Source organism: Cotesia glomerata, linkage group LG5 (assembly GCF_020080835.1).
Source record: "Cotesia glomerata isolate CgM1 linkage group LG5, MPM_Cglom_v2.3, whole genome shotgun sequence".
NCBI classification, from domain to species: Eukaryota; Metazoa; Arthropoda; class Insecta; order Hymenoptera; family Braconidae; genus Cotesia; species Cotesia glomerata.
The window spans coordinates 22,010,257-22,035,930 of record NC_058162.1 but is presented as its reverse complement, the minus strand read 5'-3'; the positions used below and the strand labels follow the sequence as shown (position 1 = coordinate 22,035,930).

Sequence of the window (25,674 nt, the reverse complement as noted above, 5' to 3'; positions counted from 1 at the left end):
TAGCCGTCATCCCTGTGGGGTCCTAAACTCTACCCTGAGAGCAAGTGGAGAGTATCCTCTTCGCTCCCACCTACACGGCTTATGATCACCTACCGTACCTCAGCTGAAGGCTTCGGCACGGGGAGTAGCACTTTCATCCGGTCGGTTCACGATACTTACCTGGCCCTTCGTCGATTTCCCATACTAAATCTTGCTTGGGACTTATAAAATTTTCGCTTACCTAAATTATTTTTCACAAAATAATAATTGTCATGTCTTTCATTATATATCCATTCGTCGCTTTCCCATACTAAATCTTGTTCGGAACTTATAATAATTTTCCCAGTCTTTTAATTTCTTTTACAATTAATTTCTTTTGCTCGATTAATTCGCTCGGCTTCATAATAATTTCTCACACGCTTAATTTCTTAATTTAATCATACCTTCGGTAACAATAATATAATATTATTAACTAAATAAATACAATAATTAAATAATAATCGCCGCACTAATAACAATAATTTTTAAGTAATTAATAAAAATAAACTAAAATACTCAAACACAAAAAGTAAAATCTGGATCATAACTTTTGAACCATATGCATTTTCTGAATCCGCTTGACGAGCTGAGTCGAAATATAGCAAAATTTTTCAAAAGTTCCGTCATGAGGACCAATGCAATTGTTAGATTTCTATGGAATCTACTAAAAATATAATTGAGCGCGGCATCACGCTCATATGTTGACCAGTCTAGGTTTAAGCTATTATTTTTCTAATTTTGATGATTTTCTTAAGTAATTCAGTAATTTGAAAATTTGAAAAAATTTTTCAATTAATGATTTTCGGGACTTTTAATTTAAAAAAATTTTCATCCGTAAAAAATAGCTTATAGTCCAATTGGTGACAAAAAAAAAAACAAACGGTTTGTTCACTATTAAGCTCTAGCTTAGAGCTGGACAAAAAAATGAGTATAGAATTGAGTTGTTTAATGAAATATTTCGGACACGCTTAAAAAGATATCGAGACAAATTGATCCGATTACGTTTGGGATTTAATAATGAAATTGAATTTATTAAATTTGTGTCGAATTTCACGTAAATATCTTCAATTTAATATTCGTCAATTTGGGATGATATTTTTCAATTTATTTTATAATTAAAAAGTTAAAAATAAATTAATTTTTGACTTTTATCGTCAAATAAATTTCATATATTACACGGAAAAAAGAAAAAGGGAAAAATAATATTTCATAATGTAACGTTGCGCTTCATATAAAAAAACTGGTAAAAATATAGTTTCAGATTGTAATTATTACAGATTTTGTAAAATATAAATTACATTGTAAAATATAAATATTACATTGAAAGCTCTGAAAATTAATTCTCAACGTTTGAATTTATAAAAATGCTATTTCAAACTGCAATTTTTCAAGTTTTTTATACGAAGCCACGGTTATTACTATTTATAACGTAATTTTTACATTTTTCTTTTTTTGCGTGTACAAATCCTATTTTTTAGGTAGATTTATTTTTCAATTCTCATTCCAGAAATCTATCTATCCATATCGGGTGTGGCCGAATGGCGTTTTTTTTTTAATTTTAAAATTATTCCATGATTATTTATTCAATTAATACTTTATTAACCGACTCGTATGGATATTTTTCACAATTAAATTAATTAATTATGTGTATTTATAAATGAACTTGGTGGATACATTTTTTATACTTGTGTTTCGGCTCACACACTTTGCTCGTTGGCTCAACACACACGTAATCTAAAGCCCTATCCCTTCAATTACTTAGTAAAATTATTGTCAAAAGCCGGTATTGTATTTTTTTTTTAAAGTTTTTTTTAATAATTTCTTAAACAAAATTTTTGCCTTTTTTTGTTAATAGCAGGAAAAATAAATTTTAACATGATATATAATTTTCTTTAAATTATTTTTAGATAATAAATTACCAGGGAAACTTCATAAATTCTAAAAACCACCAGCTTTTCAGAAGTTTGTAGTAAATTCAAACTTGTATGAAACAAAAATAATAGAAACAACAACAACCACTCACGGTATTTCAAAAACAAGTGCAAATAATATTGAATTGTATTTTATTTTTATTTATCAGTGGTACACACGGATATATGGCCCCTGAGGTACTGTCAAAAGGAACGACATACGATTCTAGTGCTGATTGGTTTTCCTTTGGCTGCGTGCTCTACAAACTGCTCAAGGGTCACAGTCCATTCAGACAACACAAGATTAAAGATAAAAATGAAATCGATCGAATGACATTGACGATGGTGGGTGTAAATATTGTTGCTAAATTTGGATTAATATGTACTTATTTATTTGCATCATCATCAAAAATAGTTCAATTTTGCTTAAAATTAATTTATACGATAAAATCGACTTTAAAATCTGACTGATACCATTGAAGAGATTAGTACTTGAATTACTGTTTATTCACAATTCAAAGATAATGATCAATTTGATATTTATATATTTACAAGTCATTAGATGTCCGCTTTGCTAGACATAAGTTAAAATTACAAACTTTTTTTTTTAAAGATAAATTTACTATTTAAATTAAAAAAAAAAATTATTAAATTCCAATTCTATTCTAAATTTCTTTATTTTTTATGATTTATATTTCATTAGAATAAAAGACAGATTATTTAAAAAATAATTTTTATTTGATATCAATATAGAAAAATACCATAAATAATTATGCGAAAACATGAACTATATAATTTAATGCACTGATAAAAGGATTTGTTTATATTTAATAAGCTTTATTAACTGTTAATAAATGATTTTTTAACATCATAGGATTTAATAAATGTTAATAAATATTTGTTAACAGTTAAAAAATATTTATTAACAGTTAATAAGTAATTGATTAAGTACAATTTATTAACTGTTAATAAATATTTATTAATGATTAATAAATATTTGTTAACTGTCGACAAATATTTATTTAAAATAAAAAGCAAAAATAGCAATTTTCTTTTGACACTTTTTACAACCCTATAGCTAGCATACATGATGATAATTCAATTCACTAAATAAATTAACGTTTTTAATATTTAAAAATATAAAAGATAATTATGAGCGGTAAGGTAAAGTATCCAGTAGTTGAACAGGTTTTAAAGTAAAACGTATTTGACCTTACTTTTAATATATAAAGAGATAATTATTAGTTCAAATTATTGATTTTCATGAAAATATAAACAACTTTGAATTGATTGAAGCGCAAAATAACAAAGATAATTGAATATTTATATTTTGACAACGTTTTTAAAATATCCTATGAAAGGAGTAGTAGTTGAACAATCAATTCTGACTAGCCGCAGTCGTTGAACACTTCGGGAGCAGTAGTTGAACTAATAAAATATATGGAAATAGGTACAGCAAAATTTTTCAACGTTTTATTGAAATATTAAAAGAATTATAACATATTATTGATTAATATTAAAAATAATACTATGAATATTTAATATGGTCATTTAAAAATAAGAAATATTTGTATTTAATTTTTTAATTACATTTTTCATGAATGACAAAGCAAATTTTCAATTATAAATAAAAAAAACTCAATTCAAAACGTTCAAAAATTTTTCACTACACTCATTTTTAGCTATAAAACTTATTTAATTTACAGTAATTAATACAAATCACAATGCTGATCACTAGTCTATAAACCTATTAGAGAGCTGTTAAAATTACACGGCCCCAGCTTGTTCAAGTCCTGGGTACCGCTTTGAAAATTTGGAGGTATAGTTAGACGCTAAAATTTAATATAAAAATTATAGTTAATGTCTTTTCAAAAAATATGTATTATTTAGAAATGACTATTTCATTGGGTGGTACAATTTTTTTTACTTTAAATGATGATATGCCGTTTTTTTTTTACTGATTATGCGGCTTACGGTTTAGTACCTTTTTCATGAAAAAAATAGCATCTATCGGCTATTCTCGACATGTCAACTTTTAAGTTAACAAAAATATAAATGTTTTGACTTATAATTGAAAAAACTTGAGAAATCAATTACTGTATCATTGAATAATTATAAAATGGGCATATTACTCATAATAAATATACGGATTTAGTATTACAACAATTCGAAAAGTCTATTCAAGTATTGGTTCCATTTTTACAATTGTTCAAGTACTGGGTACTTTACCTTAATTGAATTTGGTATTTTACAATAAACATTATTATAATGTAATATAATTAATGCAAATAATTTATAAAGATGATTTTTGTTTATAAACAATCTTCATGTCATATGATATTTCAAGTGAAATAAATTAACTCAACAAAATTAAAAAATACTTATTAACTATTAATGAATGTACTTTCCTCCCAAATAAATATTTATTAAATGTTGAAAAATATTTATTAAAATTTGATAAATTAAGTAATTGTCTTCAAATAAATTAAATTGATGAAATTTTAAATAAATTATTGACTACATTGACTACTTTATTTGCAGAATGTCGAGTTTCCAGACACGTTTTCACGTGAATTATGTTCACTTTTGGAGGGCTTGCTGCAACGCGATGTCAACAACAGGCTCGGATGTCGAGGCGCTGGAGCTGATGAATTAAAAGCACATCCATTTTTCAGTGGAATTGATTGGCAGCAGGTTTATCTCCAAAAATATACTCCTCCCTTGATACCACCGAGGGGTGAAGTTAATGCGGCGGATGCATTTGACATCGGTTCATTTGATGAAGAAGATACTAAGGGTATCAAATTGACAGACGCTGATCAAGATCTTTACAAAGAATTTCCACTGGTTATCTCTGAGAGATGGCAAGCCGAAATTGCTGAAACTGTTTTTGAAACAATCAACATTGAAGCGGATAAGGTATTTTTAATTTTCAAGAAATTAAGCTTTATTTCATTTAATAGTTAATGAAATAATTTATATAATTAAAAGAATAAGGACAATTTTGTCTTCGGCACATTCATATGATCAAATGAATTTGTTTCAATTAAATTTAGTATCATTGAAAAGATCTTGACCTGAATTACTTCTTTTTCAATGTTTCATATGCTTTTCTAAAATATTTCATTTATTATGATAAGTTTTCGAAAATAATTAATCCTGTCATAGAACTATTATTTTTAAAAATTATTTAAAAAGTACCCAAAGTATGTATAGTCTGATTAGAAATTAAAAAAAATCATTAAGCCAAAGTTTTCAGATTCTTGGTAGTTGCATGAGGTAAAGTACCCAGTACTTGAACAGGTTTTAAAGTAAAACGTATTGGACCCTACTTTTAATATATAAAGATGTAATTATTAATTCAAATTAGTGATTTTCATGAAAATATAAACAATTTTGAATTGATTGAAGCGCAAAATAACAAAGATAATTAAATATTTATATTTTGACAACGATTTTAAGATAGACTATGAAAGGAGTAGTAGTTGAACAATCAATTCTGACTAGCCGCAGTAGTTGAACACTTCGGTAGCAGTAGTTGAATTAATAAAATATATGGCTATAGACACAGCAAAAATTTTCAACGTTTTATTGAAATATTAAAAGTAATACTATTAAAGTATTATAGTCATTGTGTACTTCAATTTTTTTTTAAAAGTCCTAGTAGATAGATTTTAGGAATTTCACAAAAAGTGAAATATTTCGTAACCACGCACACTAAATACGTTCCAAAATTGTTTCTTTTAATTTTTAAATTTACAACAAATTTTTTTTTAATTTCCGAAAATCATATACAACCATATCGGTTACTTGGATTTTTTAATTTTTTATTTTATATCTTTTTGTAAAGAAATAAAAATTTTTTTTCTTAATAGTCTTATGAACGTGGACTTGGCGCGATTTTTTTACAGTGAAACTGTTTTTGTTCGGATTTTGAGAAATCTCAAAAAATCCATGAAAAAAATTTTTTTTAAAAGTGATTTTTTGGAATAACTTTTAAATGGCTTTACCAATCGATTAAAAAAATTAATCAGCTTTTAACATAAAAAAACCACGTCAATCGCCGCCAAGCCGATTAAAATCGGTTGATTCGTTCGAGAGATATCGTGAACGAAAGAAAACCGAAAAAAATTTTTCGGTTTTCATAATTTTTTTGAAATTACTCCAATATTCCTAGTTCAATCGATTCAAACTTAAGGAAGTTCGAGCGTAACTAATGATAATGAGTCAAAATAATGTTAGAATTTTTTTTTAATTTTAGTCTTCCCAATATTCGTCAAAATTCTTTATTTTAATTTAAAATAATTTAAACAATTTAATAATTGATGATTGTTACTTATTTAGTAAAGTAAAGTAATAAAATGACTTTCGTATTTATTACTTGCCGGATTAAGTAAACAGATTTGACAATAACGCGTTTGATTATACCCTTTACAGAGACGTGGATGAGTGTGTGAGTTAAACATTTCTCTCTCTGTGACTATATTTTTATCCTTTTTTTTTTCTCAGCTGTTGACGCGACGTTGTCAAATCTTTATTCGAATAAATAGCTGACGATAGACGAGTTAGAAACATAAAATTTAACTTTAAATATTTCAAAAATTATATCGGTAATGTATTATTATTATTAAATTGTTTTTATATTTTGCAATAATCCAAGTTTCTTGTGTATAGTTTTTTATCTGTTAAAGTTAGGAGATTAATATTGAAAAAAATAATTAAAGTCTCGACAAAAGTTTGTCCGCCATAACAGCCCGTGTATAAGGAGATAAAATATGTGATTTTTAAAATTTAATATCTAAGTAACTAAACTAAATTAGATAAATGACGTATTTGTTTATACGTATACTTAATTTCAAAGCTCAAAGTTGTAAATTATTTTTTACATTAGATTCGCTCGAACTTCCTTAAAGATTTTTTATGAGGCTGAAAAACTGCGTCGAATGCCGCAAACTGCATGGAAATCGGTTTATTCATTCAAAAGTTATTGCGGTTTGAAAATTCAAAAAATAGTGTTTTATTTACTATCAAACTTCTATCAGACTTTTGAGCTCGGAGAGCTCGAAAACATCATAACTGCAATTTTAAGCGCCTAGGTATGGAATTAGGGGAAAGTTGCAGGGATGGCCTTCAGGGTCAACCGTTTTCCTAATTTTTTTTACTTAAAATTATGATATACCGTTTTTTTTACTGATTGTTTGGTTTACGGTTTAGTACCTTTTTCATGAAAAAAAATTGCATCTATCGGCTATTCTAGATATGTCAACTTTTAAGCTAAAAAAATACAATTGTTTTGATTTATAATTGAAAAAACTTACAGAAATTAATTACTATATCATTAAATAATTACAACATGCGCGTATTACTCATAAATTTACGGATTTTGTATTATAACAATTTTAAAAGTCTAATCAAGTACTGGTCCTATTTTTATAAGTGTTTAAGTACTGGGTACTTTACCTTAGTGACTGCAGGTTACTAGTAATTATTGATTAATAATTTCTTTTCAGAATGAAAACAAAAAGAAGGCCAAGCAAAAACAACGATTTGATGCTGACGAAAAAGGTTAAATTTAATTTATTAATCAATTTTAATAATTTTGACAATTACTAATTGTCTTTTTATTTTTCAATTCAAGAATCTGATTGTATACTTCATGGATATATTAAGAAACTTGGTGGTCCATTTGCAAGCGCTTGGCAGACGCGATACGCAAAATTATATCCCAATAGACTAGAATTACATCCAGAGTCTACTACAAAACCTGAGCTTGTTATTCTAGATCAAGTAGAAGAAGTAAGTGCTGATTTACAGCATGTTAAAGGTGAACAATGCATTGTTGTACGTACCCGTGATGCTAAAATAGTCCTCACTAATCCCGTAAGTATTTTTATTACCAATCATTGTTTTTATCAGTAATGTTTTTTTGTCTGATTCAATAGAAATTTTATTGCCTTTTTAAATGGCTCCCCTTTTAGAAATAATTTTATTGATTTTTAGTAGACAGATGATACCAACTTGTATATTTATATATTACGGCTGTCCCATTTCAATATACAGCAACCACAAAATTTTGTGACCTGGTTTTTTTCAATCTTGTATTTTTTATTAATTTAAATAAATGATCTGACATTTTTTAAAAAATTTTTTTTTCTACATATCTTCTTTATATAAATCAAAATTTTTATGAATTTATAAAATATAATTTTTTTCTTATAAAAAATTTTAGTTAATATGATTTTAAATTGGGCAGTTCTTATTTTAGATAAATATATACATCTTACAATTTGAAACCATGAACAGAAATAAACAAAATTCTTGAGATTGTTTGGTTTCGGTTGAAGAAGAGAAGCTATTTGATCGAAGGTTGATTCAAAACTAAGTGTCATGCATTTATAACATATATTGGTTTCTTTAAACAGAAATGACTAGTCACTGTCAATAGAATGTATGACTAAAAAGTATTTTATTTTTGTGATAAATTTATCATAACTGGGAAGAAAATAAATTAGTATTCTACAATACAATATTTAAAAAATAATCGATTGCAATGTAAATTTTAAAAAATTATTATAAAAAAAAAATTTTCTTGTAAACCACAAAAGTTACTCATAAATCTAAAAATAAAATACTTATTTTAAAGGCAATGAAATTTCTTTATCTATTTTTATATTTAATCTATATTATTAAGAGAATAAGAAAAATTTTGTGACCAGGATAGTCATATGATAAAATCAGTTTTTTTAGTGAAATTTAGTGTCATTGCATAGGTCTTGATTTGAATTTGAGCCTTTTCAAGGTTTCATATCATTCTCACTGATAGTCAATTTATTATGATAAGTATTTAGGCTGAATTTGAAAATGCTCTATCTCTGGCTACATAACTAAGAAATGACCTTGTATCTTGTGAACTATAGACATTTTTAAAGATATAAGCTCATTCCGATGTTACACTCATCGAGACCTTTCATTTGAGTACCCACATCAATTTTTCATATATTTTATATATTTATTTATTTCACAAATATCATACATATAAAATATATAAAAAATATAATGTGGGTACTTAAATGAACGGTCTCAATGAGTGTAAAATCAAAATGAGTTTATACCTTAAAAAATGTCAATAATTAAGAAATGACCTTTTATCTCATGAAATATTGACATTTTTGAAGATATAAGCTCATTCCGATGTTACACTCATCGAGACCTTTCATTTGAGTACCCACATCAATTTTTCATATATTTTATATATTTATAAATATTAATATATGAAAAATATATCAAAATGCATGTGGGTACTCAAACGAAAGCTCTTGATGAGTGTAACATCGGGATGAGCTTATATCTTTAAAAACTTCAATAGTTGAGAAAATACAGTGCAATTTAACATAAGCCATTATTTAATAAAGCAAAATTTTATTTATTTATAGTTCACAAGTCACGGCAGACACATAGTGACTGCAAGGTTGCTAGTATAATTATTAATAAAATTTTTTATTTAATTACAGGATGAAATTAGTTTGAAAGAATGGGCATTATCGTTAAGATCAGCACACAAATCTTCAATGGAGATGTTGGGCAACATGGCTCGAAAAGCTGGTAAAATCTACGGAGCAGAGCGTGATCCAACAAATGGCAACTAGCGCCCTTTATTAAATATTAATTTAAACAACAATAATAATAATTATTAACTGATGAATAAAAATAGGTAACAGCGAAATATAAACAAGGAATAGTATGACTCATTGTCCCACTGCCCCGCAGCAGCGAAATCAGCAGCAGCAAATTTTTTTATACCATCAGAATTAAGAAAGGAAAAATAATAAAAAAAAAATATACTAAAATAACGAAAAATTAGAATCAAGGCACAATTTATCATTTTTATTTATATACTTCAATCAAGACACATGAGTATTTCGATTGTTTCCCTTTGCAGCGAATAAAATAATTAAAATAACAATAATAAAAAACAAATGTCCCAAATTGTAACGGCGATTAGCGTCGTGCTGTATAGACTCTAGAGTGTAGTAGAGCTGCATTGCATTGTGGAGTAAAAATAAAGTAATTTGCGGTACACACAAAAAAAAGAAAAGGAAAAAAATATAAAAAATAAAAAAGTCATTGACATGATTCGTGTGTAACAAATAGCAATTTAATACAATAAACTACAATAAAGTGCAATGAACATGATTGTATGTGTGTACTTAGGTCATTACTTCATGATGCATTGTATAAAACTGTGTTATATGTATAGGTATATGTATATATTAATATATATGTATACATATGCACACAAATTCGTATGTTAGTAGTTATGTGTGCAGTGTGGCGTGTAGCAATTAGTTAAGTGAGCCACGTTATAAAATTGATCATCAAAATTAAGAGGAAATGACGAATTAAAAAATACGAGATGCTAAAAAATTGAAAAAAAAAAAAAAAAAAACATTTCGGCAGTAAAAATCAATTAAAATAAATAAATAAAACGCCCACATTAGAGTCATTAATAAATATTTAAAAATAATAATAGCTGAATAAATAAAAATTCGATGCATTACAAATTTATGTGAATTATATAAATAATAATTGAGCATGAAAGTGAATAAAAGTGAGTGAGTGACATGACACATTAAATAACACACAAATAATAAATAATAATTCATTTTATTTGTTTTTACTTAATTTATTAAAACAAAAACAATCTTAATAATAATTATAATAATATTAATAATTAAGAATAATAAATCAAGTTTTTTCTATTTCTAATTATATAAAACAATAAAATAAACAATAATAAATGTTATATTGGGATACTTTGTATTTATTACGTATCCATGAAGAAAAAACATAATTATAATATAATTAATATTAGTAAAATTCATTTGTATATTGACAGAAAAATAAAACATGTAACAAAACATTAACGTTATTCATGTTACGTCTATTTTTATAGATATTAAATTTTTTATGATACTGAAATTAACAGACATCCGAAAATTTTTTTAGATTTTTATAATATTTAAATTATTATAGAAAAAATTTTACATATAAAAATTAAAAAAATTATGAGTTTAAATTTGTAAAAATATATTATTTAATATAATTGACTTGTTATGAAGATCACAAAAACTAACAGATGTCTACTGATTTCAGTATAATTATTTTTTAAGATGTAAAAAATTCAGAGGGAATACGGATCAATGAACGGAATGCTACTGCATCTTAGGTCGCAACGTTTCGCTGTATTTTCTCAGCTTTTTCAGCTGAGTTGAATATTATTGTGTATGATTTTTAATATTGTATAATTAATAAATAAATAAATTAATCACATTACTTCCATCATAAAATGATGAAGAATAATCTACAACTTATATGTATAATTTTGAATATTGTATAATTTGTGTATATTTATATCTTTTACAGAACTTGAAGAAGCTGAGAAAATCCCTGATAGCCACCTTAACTCAAACTTTTATTAAATCTACTGCCGAAATTTGTAGCCAATTTGATAGAAAGAGTTTGCAAACCAAACAGTTTTAGTTAAGATGTCTATAAGTTACACTGCAATTTGACGTCAAACTTGCAGTGTAAGTATTTTAGTCAAGTTGTAGTAAAGTTGAAAGGAAATTTAACCAAAAGTTTGGTGTCAATTTGTATTCAAATTGTGGACGTAGATTTTCGTCAATTTGTTTACAACTGTTGTATTGTAAAAAATTACCGCAAACTTGATGTTAAGTTAACTGTAACTGCTGAAATCCAATTACTTTTAAAAAAAGCATGGCTATCAGGGATACAGCGAAATGTTGCGACCTAAGATGCGGTAACATTCCGTTCATTGATCCGTATTGCCTCTGAATTTTTTACATCTTATTTTTATGTTGGATCTTAATATATTTATCAGTATTTTTTAATTTAAATAATAATATTTTACATTTTTGGTTCTTCGCACGGCTTGGGTGTATCCTCACAATTACTTGGCTGTAAAAAAAGTATGATATTATTATTATTATTATTATTATTACCAAAATTTAAATAAATAAAAATATTTATTGAATTATTCAACTTACAGGTGCACAATCGCTTTTTTTGAGGCAGTAATTAACTTGACAGGAGATATGATTTTCCTTCCAATCTAAAAACTTGAAAGCTTTGAATGTAAACTGAAGGGAGTTTGTTTTTGGGTCCCAGCGCCATACGGTGACATCTTGATCTACCGGGCAACCAAATTCATTAATGATTTGGTGTCCTGTAATATTTCCTTTTTGGTCCGGCTTAAGGTAACAATTTTTAATGGAGGCAACGTAAGGTATAGTTGAAATACGAAATTTGCCAATTAGTCCAGTTCCCGGTTCAGCTTTATCTACAGGGTTATTATGAAGATCCATAACTATTAACTCATGAGTTGGGTTTTCATCGGAAAAAGTTGTTGATGGAAGATCTGTCACTGTTCGAAGATCTCCGACTTTGAACGAGTTTTTCGCCACATCTTCTTTTGTCGGGTACTCACATCTTATAAGACGAGTTTGGGCTGATATACGAATTTGTCTTGGGGGTCGCAACACCATCAAAGTGAATTCAGCTGTATTGTTTTTCAATTCTACGCCACAATTACCATATTTTACAGAAAAGTTGCCATTGTTTATACCTGCAGTATAAATTTTTCTGCAGGTAGAGTTATCCAGGTAGTCCTTGATGGCAAGTTCTGTTTTTAATGTCCCCTTTTGTTCAAAATTTACAGTTATACCATCCGATTTGCATTCTACCACAGGAATATCAAATATCTTCAGGGCTGTAATTAAATAATTAATTATTAAATACTTTTTTTTTTTAATAAAACTAATTAGCAATCTGCAGTCACTATGTAACTGCCGAGATTTACGGATTATAAATAAGAAGACTTAATGATTTTTTGATATTTATAATCGGACTATACATAATTTGCGTATTTTTTAAATAAATTTCAAAAATAATAGTGCTACGACAGGATCAATTACAAACAATTTAATGGACAAATGTGACGTAACAAATTTATCGAACCAAAAACCTATTTAAAATTCCTCCAAAAATTTAACATAAAAATTGACTATCACAGAAAAAATCTTATAGCTAAGGGTTAATAAGGATTTGTGCTGAAAGGGCGTATAAAAAACATTTTTTTTGCCATTCGGTTCGAAATTGTCTGAAACGTAAAAATCTGTGAAAAAAAAGTTGGTATCCTAAAGCTGAAAGGGCGTATCTCAAGACATACGCCCTTTCACCTTTAAGAAAAGTACTACTGAAAGGTAAAAGGGCGCATAAAAAAAAATTGTATTTTTTATACCAAATGTTAACTAATAGTTTCACAAGACAAGTTATACTCAAATAACAGCCTCATATACAAAGTTTGATATAAACAAATAAAAAATAAATCAATCAAAAATAAATTACGTAAAAATTAAGTAATAAAAAAAAATCACAATGACAGAAAACATTCAAATATTTTGAAATTTCGGGCTTTAATCGCCCTATTGAATTTAACTTTATTCTGGTGTCGTTTACATAATTGAATATAACTACAGAACAGTTGTTTCATCATGATCAAGCATCCAGAATCCAATTTTTATAATAATTATTTCTTAAAATAAATAATTTGACGTTTATAACATTGACATTTTGACCATTTTTAGTTATTTTTTCAAAGTTAAGATTGCAATTGAACTATTTTCAGGCAATGTGTAGTACAACCGACTTATGTACGTTATTTAATCAAGAATATCATTAAGTGAAATCTACCTTCCATTTCGGCTTTGGCCGAATGGCGTTTTTTGGATATATTTTCTTTTTTAACCTTCAAAAATTGTATAGTTAAGGTTTTACGCCGCTACGACCACAGAAAGTTTTTTTTTCACATTTTTAAACTACGAATATCTTCTTTTGTAAACTGGCCGAAAATAGTATATTACACACCTAGGGAAGTAAAGTAAGAAATGTCTCAGATCACATGTAGTTGTTGGCCGAGGCGAAGCCGAGGTCAACAAACATGTGATCTGAGGCTTTCTTATTTACTTCCCGTGGAGTATATACTATTTTTTTGCTCGACGAAGGCAGGAAGCGGCACTTTCGTTTAGCGCAGCGGGCCGAAAGTTGACGCTTTCTGCCCGTCGAGCAAAAAAAAAAATTATACGCCCTTTTACCTTTAGATCGACAAAATTTTTAATTCTCAAAAGTAAAAACGCGTATAATTAAAGACATACGCCCTTTTACCTTTGTAATTTTTTTTTTCAGTTTTAAACGCAGAATGTGTCTACTATTCGATTGGCAATAAAAAAAAATAATATGCGCCCTTTTACCTTTGCAAAGGTAAAAGGGCGCATAAATTGTTATAAACCCTTTTACCTTTAGGCACGCGATATTTTCATCTGTCGAATTCCATTTAATCAATGTTAAAAATGAACCGTTTTTACTGTCTGCTGTCAAATTTTCTAAATGTAGGATAAGGTAAAAGACCCAGTTATTGACACTGACCCAGTTACTGACACTTCCAACGTTATTTTGAATTAAAAAAAAAAAACATTTCATTAAATAGTTTTATAAATTTTTTTAAAATTAAAATTAATTAATTATGTACGTAATTAATTATATTCCCAACCTTGAAAAAAAAAAATAACTTAATAAAAAAAATTCTTTAAGTCTTGAGTGACTGTGAAAGCCATTTTTAAGCTATATTCTAAGCAGTATACGTAAGAGCGTTCGTCTATCAAATCAATCAACTATTTTTCATAAAAATATAATGAAAACTATATAAATTAGTTAATAATTATACATTATTTAGTTTTTAATTATAATATATCACTTTAAATCACATTTATGTATTAAAATGTAGGTGTCAATAACTAGGTCTATTTTTTTAAGAACGCCGCAGTTATTGACACCCCAATTTTAACCTATTATCGAGGTTATTTGAATGTTAACGTTTAAATGAAATGTTTAAATATTTATATTTATTATACTTAATATATTATAATAACATGCTTTTATTTATATTAGTCGTAGAGTTAAATTAACATTAAATATTTTTTTTAACATAAAAAAAAAGTGTTTTAAATATAATACAAGTTTAATTTATCTTTTATTGAATGATTTTATTTTATTTTAATTAAATAATGTAAACCAAACCAATAATGAATAATTTTTATAAATGAGTGTCAGAATCTACAACACAAGAAATTTTAAGTGTCAGAAACTAGGTCTTACAACGTTACTATTTAAAACATTAATTTAAATTATAAACTGGTCCCATATCATTCTTTCGTGTTCATAATCTTTTCAATAAATTCTAAATTTTTTTTATGATGCAAAAATTATTTACTCCAATTAAATATTGTAATAATTATAGTGTTATAACCTTTGCCGTGACTCTTAGAATGTCAGAAACTGGGCCCTTTACCTCACGAAGTATTAGAATGGCAGTATTGATATGAAACCGTCAAAAGGGACTAATTCTTGTCAAGACCTTTCTGATAATACCAAATTTAACTGTAAAAATTCCTTTCAAAATAATATTATGCTCGTCACAAAATTTTCCTCACTCTCTCAATTATTTAAATCATAAATGATTTTCGTTGAAAAAATATCAAACCCAATTTACGATAAAGACATACCCGTCACAAAATTTTTCTTAAGATCAGTTGTTCAATCCAAGATAAAATTTTATCCAATGCTAAAATATGTCTATATATTTTATGTATATAAATATACTGACAATAGTGATTTTATCCTGAGTAAAATTTTATTCCTGATTGAAAAACTGGTCCTTAGTCTCTTAATTATTTATTTATTTATTTATTCGAGAACTACCTCGAAAACTTATCATAATAAACGAACTACTGCTGAAAAGCATATAAAACATCTAAAAGACACTAATTCAGGTCAAGACCTTTCTAATGATACTAAATCTAATTTAAAAAGCTCATCTATCTATCTATCTATATAAATAAAAATAAAATGCCGCATGTATGTCCACGCATCACTTGAGAACGGCTGGACCGATTGAGCTAAATTTTTTTTCGTTATCTTCAGAATTGTAAGGAGAAGGTTTGTATGTAAAAAAATTTTTAAAAAACCTACCCTCAAAGGGGATTGCGGGGGCGTTAACAATGAATTATTCCCGTTTTGAACTATAGCTTCTATAGTTCCCAAATTTGGTAGGAATCTTTTGTAAGAGATATAGAAATAATCTATGAACGAATTTTACGATAGCTCGCTCCACAGGGGGTTGCGGGGGTGGATTTAACTTTCAAATTGTAGATCCTACAGACGGAAAATTTAGGTGGAGTCTTCCATATGTGATGCGGAAATGATCTAAGAGCGGATTTTACAACCCACCCCCAATAAGGATTACGGGGGTGGGTGTTAGAATGTTAAGTTTTCATTTTCAAACTGTAACTTCTACAGACTCCAAATTTAATAGGAATCTTCGTGTATGATGTTAAGTTCAGCTAAGAGTGGATTTTATCAAATTCCTCAAAAGGGATTGCGGGGGCGTTAGCCATGAAAATTTCTCATTTCCAATCGATAGTTTTTATGGACTCAAAGTTTTGTTGGAATCTTTTATTTATAATGTAGACATCATCTCGAATAGGATCTTACGAAATTCTTTCCCCGCATAGGAGTGCGGAAGTGATAATTGTCAAAAAATTCATATTCTTCAAATACAGTTCCTACAGATATAAAATTTAAAGAATCTCAAGAGATACAGGAATTTACAGGGATGGCCTTCAAGGTCAACCGATTTAAATATTTTTCTTAGTCAATGATTAGATTTCAACCAAAAACGAATTTCGTGATAATTCAATTGATATGTAGGTTGTGTCAGAGTGGTGAGTAGAATGTAAAAAATATTTTTGTTCATAAACTAGGACTTTTTGAGACATGAAATTAAGGACATATCTATTGAGGTTATAATTGAGGATGGTTTTACTTGTATCACTGTAGAGTGTTTTACAAGGGAGGGTGGGGAATTATTGTCTCTCCACTTTTTTCTCCGCAATATAATCTCTCAACCCCGTCATTATAACTCTCAACCACTTTTTTCGTCCCGACCCCCCTGCATGTCGGGATTTTTTCTTTCATGCCCGACACACATGTGCTGCGACTGTGGCCGACTTACGCGTTATAATCAGTACCTGCATTTGCATTACGGTCTTAAATAGTATGGAGGTACTTCTATAATGACATTTTACCTCCATAACTATATGGGAAAACCATAGAAAACCCGACCGGTACAGAGGCTGGCAATGAAACGCACATATTCTTAGTTTATAATCATTGAAAAATATTGGTGCGCGCCGGAATCGAACCCTGGTCCCACTCTTTCGAAATGCAGGTACCGAGCCGATTAGGCTATTGCCAACCTTTTTAAGGACATATCTATTAAACTTCAATAACATTTAATAAAAACTTCCTTACAACAATCATCTCTTTGGCAGCGGGGAAAAAGTCATTGTAAGGTTTTCAAAACTTAACATGACATGTAGTTATTCAGTCAACGGACTAAGAACTTTATACATGTTATTTTTGCTAATCACATAACTAATTAATTGATTTTATGATTACGGAAATGTAACGGTTGAAAATGAATGCATTTTTCAAACACTTGATTATTAATTTCAAGCCGATTAATAAAATCTATTATCAGTTTGTCAGCGCGTAAGAACTTTTTTATTGTTATTGTTTCAAAATACCAAGGAGAAGATGACCTGACTAAGGTCATGCCAGTTAATGAGATGTGGGACGAGCTATCTCACGTTCAAACCGCACTGACGATCATAAATATCGCCAGGCCAGTCGTTGAAAATTTGCGGAATCAAATCGGAGTTTCCCTGTTTCGTGCATGGAAAATTATACGTCCTGTGTTCGTGAATCGGAAAACCATGATCTTTATATATTTACGCATCGCAAAAAAAGATAAAAAATTGAATGTAAATAAGAATTTTGTATTAAATTTTGACTATACTTTTCACAAATATATGTAGGTGATACGAAGTTCACCGGGTCGTCTAGTTTTATTATATAAATACTCCGGATACAACATTTTTCTTATTCTCTTAATTATATATAAGATTATTATTGTCTTTATTAATCTAATTATTTGACTCTAAATAACAAAAAAAAATAGTTTGTAAAAATACCTGGGCATCCTGAAAAATCTTCTTCTTCAGCACCTCCTGCGGGGATCGCTGAGACTCTAATGCGAGAAGATGGATGATAGTTAATAATACAATTTTATTCTTCATTGCTGATTGGTATTTAATATTCAAAATTTTACTAACTTGTCTTTACTTATTTAAGACTTTAAGAAGAAATGAGATACAAAACTAAAGTAACTGTCCTTTATATACTTGGAAGCCAACCCAGAAATAAAAATGTTTATTAATAAAATTACTGCATTATTGAATTTGTTTGCTTCCAAGTTACTTTAGTTTGTTAGTAGTTAACGAGATTTTATTATAATCGCGCATTTTTCTCGCGCTATCTTAGAAGTATGGAGGATAGAGGTACCTCTACCCTCCATACTTAGAAGTGTAAACAACAACAAGCGTTGATTAAAGATTAATCACGTTGTAAATTGTCTGACAATAAATATGGAAAAGCGAGTTTGTGAAAGTAGATAATAATTTTAGATTTTAAAATCGTTTAATGTGGATAAATTTTATTTGTGTGTTTTAATAATCTTTTTTTTAAAACATAATGCTTTGTATAAGATACGGAGCTCAAAACTTTCAGCTATCGCTTGTAAATAAAAAGATGATGATTATAAGCTTCTCACTATACTGCGGAATATTTTGTCAGAGGATATTATTTCGAGTGATATTTTGTCCTTTGTATACTTTCTCGGGGGCTGAAAACGCGCGGTACCTTTTATTAATTAATTCAATATTTAGATATTCTGTAAAAATATATAAGGGGAAGGAGTCATTTTGGTTCCGGCGCTCGAAAAAAAGCCAATATTCATGATTTTTTTACCCAGAAACTATTATAAGGTAAAAGACCCCATTAGTGGCACTTTTTCTTTCAATGAAAAAATGTTTTATTTGGAATAAAAATTAAAAATTTTTTTGATCTAAAATTCTTAAAGATTAGAAATAATATATTCATTATTGAAATTAATGGTTTCATTAATTGAATAAGTACCAAAATCAAAAAAAGTGTCAGTAATGGGGTCCCCGCCACTAATGGAGTCTTTTACCCTAGATATTAATATAAAATTTATTCAGTTAAACAAATACACTCTTGAATAACACAAAAAATATCTAAGTTAATTTTTTTTATTTTTTATACATACAAATATAAGCATGATATTGCAACAAAACTAATTTTAGTAAACATGATTTAAAATCTAAATGGAATTTTACTAATAATCAATCATATGCATGATCTTGTTTATATGCGGAAATTATCTCGTAACTCAGTGTCGTAAAATTAATAATGATTAAAAGATTAAATTATTATAAAAATTATATAATTTTATATCATAAACGTGAAATTGGTGTAATATTACTGTTAATTTAATATATCTTCCATTACTAATTCTATTTTCTGATAATTATATTATTCCAAACTTAGTCTGGGAATATCTGTGAAGATATTCAATATTTAAAAACTTATAAAACATAAGAAATTATGGTGACAGTCGAAAATATTATTAATTTATATAATCATGTTTAAACATAGTAAAACATAGTAAAAAATTACAAATTATTATTATTTTAGACATATACGTAAATAAAACCGGACTATAAAAATTGATTGTTTTTGCCTACATGAAACAAAACAAACATTTTTTATTGAAACCTAATGGATTCTAATGTTATAAGTGGCATTCCGTACAAAAAATCTTAGAATTCCATAACAAATTTACGAATTTAATTCTACTGTATAAACTACGTCTAATTTTGAAACAATTGTTGATTAAAACGTTATTACTTCATCAACATCTAACTGTTTTACATAGTCTTGTTCAGTTATAATTAATAAAAAATCGCAACTCTCATTGTATTTTACATCTATGCTTCCGCTAAAAAAAGCATTGTAGAGCAAAGGGTTAAATATTCCGGTGACAAGTTAATTTACTTTCACCTAAATACACAATTATTGAAGCAAGATACTAACGTTATCGCAGAGAAAAAAAAATTTACTTTTGCGATGATACAAGTTTTAAGGAGCAACAAACTAAAATGTTTCAAGATAAAACAATTTCGGTATACATAAAGAAATATTAATTGTGATCCCAAAAAAAAAAGTACAGAAAAAAATTAAACTAATAACAGTTGATAAGTTGTTTGACTTCAAATTTAAGCTCTTTACAAATCTCATGGATGTTTATTTCTAACAAAAAAGATAAAAAATTTTGAACGATAAACTTAAATAAAAAATTTTCCATAAATTTCATAAATAAATAATTGGTGTTTCGAAAAATTTTGATCTATTAATTATAGACAGTCTGAGTAAAATTTAATTTAGGAAGTTTTAATTATTAATTATCATGAGTCAGTAAAAAAAGAAAAATTTTTTATTGGAACCTAATAGATTCTAATGTTGTGAGTGGCGGTCCATACAGAATATCGTTCAATCGCGTTCATGAACTACAACGGGTTTTTATATTAATAATCAGACATATTCTAACAAAAAAATAGTGTAGAATTTAAAAGTGTAAAAAGTAGGAATTTTTAAATTCTTGAGGAGAAAAAAACATTTGTTTTTTAGTTATTAAAGACACAAACGAAAATAAAAAACAATTTCATAAAAATTAATTAAAGTTGAATAAATGAATTTTTCAATATAAGACAATATATCAAAAAAAATTCTATCAACTTTTTACAGCCAGCCTCAGTACAATAATTTTATTTAAGCTTTTTTTATATTCAGACGCCGGTAACACATAAAATTTTTCATTGGAAGCTAATGGATTCTACTGTTATGAGTAGTGCTCCATACAGAATATCTTTCAATCACGTTCATGAACTACAACGGGTTTTTATATTAATAATCAGACATATTCTAACAAAAAAATAGTGTAGAATTTAAAAGTGTAAAAAGTAGGAATTTTTAAATTCTTGAGGAGAAAAAAACATTTGTTTTTTAGTTATTAAAGACACAAACGAAAATAAAAACCAATTTCAAAAAAATTAATTAAAGTTGAATAAATGAATTTTTCAATATAAGACAATATATCAAAAAAAATTCTATCAACTTTTTACAGCCAGCCCCAGTACAATAATATTATTTAAGCTTTGTTAATATCCACACGCCACACACAAAAAACGAATTTATTGCGCCAAGAAAATTTTAAGGAAAACGAAAATTATTTTGGAGCAAGAAAAAATGTTCTTGATTCAAGAAAATTTTCTTGGCCAAAGAAACTTTGACTTCATTCAAGAAATTTTCGACTTTCCTTAATATTTTCTTGAGCCAAGAAAATTTACTCTCCAGTCAAGAATTTTTTTTTCTGCCCTCCAGGCGGAAAGTGGCAACTTTCGGCCCGCTGCGCTAAACGAAATTGCCGCTTTCCGCCTCTGTCGGACAGAAAAATAGTATACAAACCTATGGCAGCAAAATAATAAATATCTCAGATCACATATATGTCGACCTCGGCTTCGCCTCGGGCAACATATATGTGTTCTGAGACATTTCTCATTTTCTTGCCACAGGTGTGTAATATACTATTTCTTTATTCACGGCCGAAAGCACGTACTTGCTACTTCTGTTGGGAATCAGAAAGACCGACATTTATGCTTTGGTAGGGGCGCGCATGCGCGCTGCTCTAGTGCGCTGGAAGAAACTAGTTGTACACTGAATTGATGTACGAGGCAGCGAAAAAAAAGTATTCACCAGAGCTGACGCGGTTTATTGTGCACTCAGGCCTAACCTTAAAATTGCTTTTGTGGGTTCTTATGTCGTTGTGTGTTGAAATTTATAATCTAAAAAATTATATCGAGTGAAAAATAATAAAAATTTTAAAAAATGAATGCGTTATCATCATCAAAAGGAAATTTTAAGGAATTTCGATACGGAAGCTAATCTAATTATAAGAACAGATACGTTACCTAAAAAGTCTGCAGATAAATATTTATACAGAAAGAAAGGTTCACTTGAACCAAGAAAATATTTTTCTTCCTAATTATTTTCTTGACACAAGAAATTTCACTTATTCCAACAAAATTAATTCCCTTGCTTCAAGAAATACGTGTCTTGATCCAAGACAATTTATTTAAATCAAGAAAATTTTCTTGTTTTGAGAAAATTTCTCTCTTGTTCCAAAAAATTAAGTTCTTGACAGAAGTAAATTTTCTTGTCTTGAGAAAATTTTTCTTTTGCTCCAAAAAATTAAATATCTTAATAATAAATTTTCATTAATATTTTTATTGACGAACATGTCAAATGGGAAGATTAAATAATATTGAATCATTTTTTTTCATTCATTATTAATAATTTTTATAATTCTTATAGTTCATGTACTGGTAATAGTTGTGATGAAAAAGAAAATATGCAATAATTAATTAAAAATAGTTGACAAATTACTCGAAATAATTAAAATTCTGATAAAATTAATGATTTTAATGTATTTGAGTAATCAAAAATTAATAAAAATAAGACTATTCAATTGAATTAATTTAATTTTAAAAAGTTACTATTATTTTTGTCTATTTAGATGAAGTCGATGCCCGCCCCCGACCAGCCGCACTCGCTTCGCTCGTGCCGCAAATGTCGGGCGGGCATCGACAACATACTAAGAACATTTAACTGTAACGTTAATTGATTTGTAAGTCAGCATACTTTCGGCCGAAAATAAAGAAAAATAGTATAAGGTAAAAGCCCCAATAGATGATCACGTACCAGTATATGATCACTCCATGTATTTGTATATCTATATTCACAAATATAGGTATACAAATACATGGAGTGATCATATATTGGGGCTTTTACCTTACACCACTCGGCTTCGCCTCGGGCATCATGGCGCACAGTGCAGGAATCTCAAACTTTCTGCCCTTGTAGTGTAATATACTATTTTCAGTGCAGTAACACAATGAAAGTTTTTATTGTAACCTATCGAATTCTAATGTTGTAATTGGCACTCCATGCAAAATACTTTAGAATCCCATAATCTACTAAGGTTTTAATATCGATTGTTGGAAATATTTTGCTAAAAAATTAAGAAATTTTGATTTGAAAAACACCAAGATAAAAGTAGATTTCAGTTTTTCAATAAAAGAAATTAGTAATTTTCTTTTACAAGGACATTTACGCAAACACAATGGATTTATGAAATTAATTTTGATTTTGTTAACAAAGAAAGTGGGATTTTATATTATAATTATAATTGTACTTACAGTTTTCTTTACGTCGTTCTGACAAATAAAATTTTTTTACGTCTCCTTCTGCTGTTATCACGGAATTTATTTTTTGAAACAAAATTTGACACACAATCACTGACTTCTTACAAAAGCTCTTATACGCATAACTCTTAGCGAACAACTGACTAACAGTCCAGGGCCTGGACTCTGGACTCCAGGCTAAGCCAGATCATGAATAGAGTAACCCCCTTCCACACTACCACATGGCTGCAGTGCCTTCATTTTGGCGGGTAAATATATTTTTTACACATATGACTTTTTCTCTTTTCTTCTCGAGCGTTTACTTGCAATTTACTCACTAGATAACAATACTAAAGTTAGCCAACGTTTTTAATTTTTAATTTTTTTTTTCACTTATTAAATTGGAGCCGAAAAATATTTTTTAAAAATTGCACTCAAAGTTATTCAAATTTTTTACAAATGAAATTTTTTTTCTTATTTTTTTGTAATAATTTCTTCAATAAAAAAAAATATAAAAATTTTAGATGTCGGCTAACTTAATTTCATCGCTAGATACTACAGTATCTAAATGTAAATTATCAAATGTTTATTGAAATCGTTTTTTGTTTCTTAAAAAAAAGTCTAAGCAAGAAATAGTTTTTAATCAATTTTTGTCATTGACTTATTTTTCAGAAACTGAAGAAAAATTTCTCAAAACGATTGACAGCCAGCGCGCCAGAGTAATTTATTCAGATATAGAACATTAGTCTTGAAATAAAAATCCAATCTGGATAGTCCACTTAGTATCACATATTTGTTAAACACTCTTGATTGTAATTTGCAAATAAAAGTATATAAAAGGAATCTTGATGTAAGACTGGATATTTGTATAGAGGCACATATAATAGCTAAGCCTGGGTATATCGATTTACATAACATTAGACCTGACATAAAAATCCAATTTTTATAGTCCATTATATTTCATAGAGGTTTGAGGTAATTTTAATAATTATTTACAGACATAAATACATTGAATTATTTCTATTATAAAGTTGAATATTCCTATAAAAGCCCACAGCTGCACCTATGGATATCTTCATGAATTTCATGAGACGGGATAAAAATTAAATATGGATAATCATCAATATTACATAATTTTGAGGCACTCTTAAACGTAATTTATAAATAAAAACATCAAAATTATTTATATTTTAAAACTGGATTCTCCGATAATAACTAACTTCTACTGTAGAATTTCACTATGGATATTCTGTTTGATTCTATTAAATTTTAAAGTATTTTCCAATAGTTACTTACAAATAAAAATCTTTAAAATAAGTTTTAGTATGGAGCTGGAAAATCCAATAAAAATGTTGTTTTTTTATGTGTTTTTGTCGCTGCAATTCCTAAGGTATTCCAGTGGATACATTATTTGATTATGTTCGTAACTGCTCATAAAATAACATAGACCAAAATGTCGTGTTATTGGTGTTGGCAGATAAATTATTTATTTCCAGTTTATATGGAATTACTTAAAAATTCTGATATTTTCAGAGTGGCTATTACATGTAGAATACATAATTTTTTCCGATTGAGGAATTGTCATTAAAAATCATTAAAAAAATTTTCTGTTTCGCATTCGGAAATCCACATAGGTTTTTATGTCCATATAGACTTACGAAAAGAACAGATACAAACCTAAGTGTAAGGTGCAGATGAGATCCATACAAATACAAATAACATTATAATCCGATTAATTCCAATAAAGAAACTCCGCTATGATGGACTTACATATAGATTCCAATAGATTCCAAATCTCAATCTATCTGGAAATTTTTTACTCCAGATAGATTACATATAAGCCATTACAGATTCTATTGTTCTGTATGGGACTGTATTGGATGTTTTCAACAGGGATGAGTCAGTCCTTTTTTTCTTCCTACTTTTGGCGGTTTGCTTGAAAAATTAAAAAAAAATATATTTTTTTTCAAAAACTGTACTTTGACGACTCCTACCAGTGAACCAGTGCGAGTTACACAAAAAAACTCGCTTTTGCAATATTGTAAAAGCCGGGTAAGCATTAGAAATTTGAAAAAAAAAAAAATTTTTACAGGCATTTTAAATGTTAAAACTTTAAATTTTTATTGTAAGTACTTAAAATTATTATTAAGAGCTCAAACTTGGTAAGAATTTTTTTTTCTATATGTAGATTAATATTTTGCATGAGTACCGAAAAAAAAAAAATTTGCGGAAATGAACCACCCTAATGTTGCATTTAAATCATGACATGTTATTACACAGTACACTGAGAAAAAAAAATACTTTTATTAAGAAAATTTTCTTGATATAAGAATTCGTGTTCTTGAAAATTTTCAAGAATATATATTCTTAGCTCAAGAACTTGTTGTATA

At 27.8% G+C, this 25,674-nt stretch overlaps 2 protein-coding genes across 3 annotated transcripts in view; one reads left to right on the top strand and one right to left on the bottom strand.

The window, feature by feature from the left end:
* The window catches only part of LOC123265859 (G protein-coupled receptor kinase 1), a 51,083-nt gene extending 40,682 nt beyond the window's left edge, over positions 1-10,401 (top strand). For both annotated transcript variants that reach the window (XM_044729803.1, XM_044729804.1), the window contains exons 10-14: positions 2,099-2,273; positions 4,470-4,847; positions 7,439-7,493; positions 7,567-7,808; positions 9,440-10,401. In XM_044729803.1, the coding sequence (XP_044585738.1) occupies positions 2,099-2,273; positions 4,470-4,847; positions 7,439-7,493; positions 7,567-7,808; positions 9,440-9,574 (985 nt within the window). In that variant the 3' untranslated portion in view covers positions 9,575-10,401. The remainder of the gene's footprint in view (positions 1-2,098; positions 2,274-4,469; positions 4,848-7,438; positions 7,494-7,566; positions 7,809-9,439) is intronic.
* Positions 10,402-10,852: 451 nt separating this feature from the next.
* LOC123265884 lies at positions 10,853-23,462 on the bottom strand. The gene is made up of 4 exons (XM_044729850.1): positions 23,300-23,462; positions 11,996-12,717; positions 11,833-11,906; positions 10,853-11,090 (listed from the first exon to the last, which is right to left on the bottom strand). The coding sequence occupies exons 2-3, from the start codon at positions 12,491-12,493 to the stop codon at positions 11,856-11,858; spliced, it is 549 nt and encodes a 182-aa protein (XP_044585785.1). The 5' UTR covers positions 12,494-12,717; positions 23,300-23,462; the 3' UTR covers positions 10,853-11,090; positions 11,833-11,855.
* Between the last annotated feature and the right edge of the window lie 2,212 nt (positions 23,463-25,674).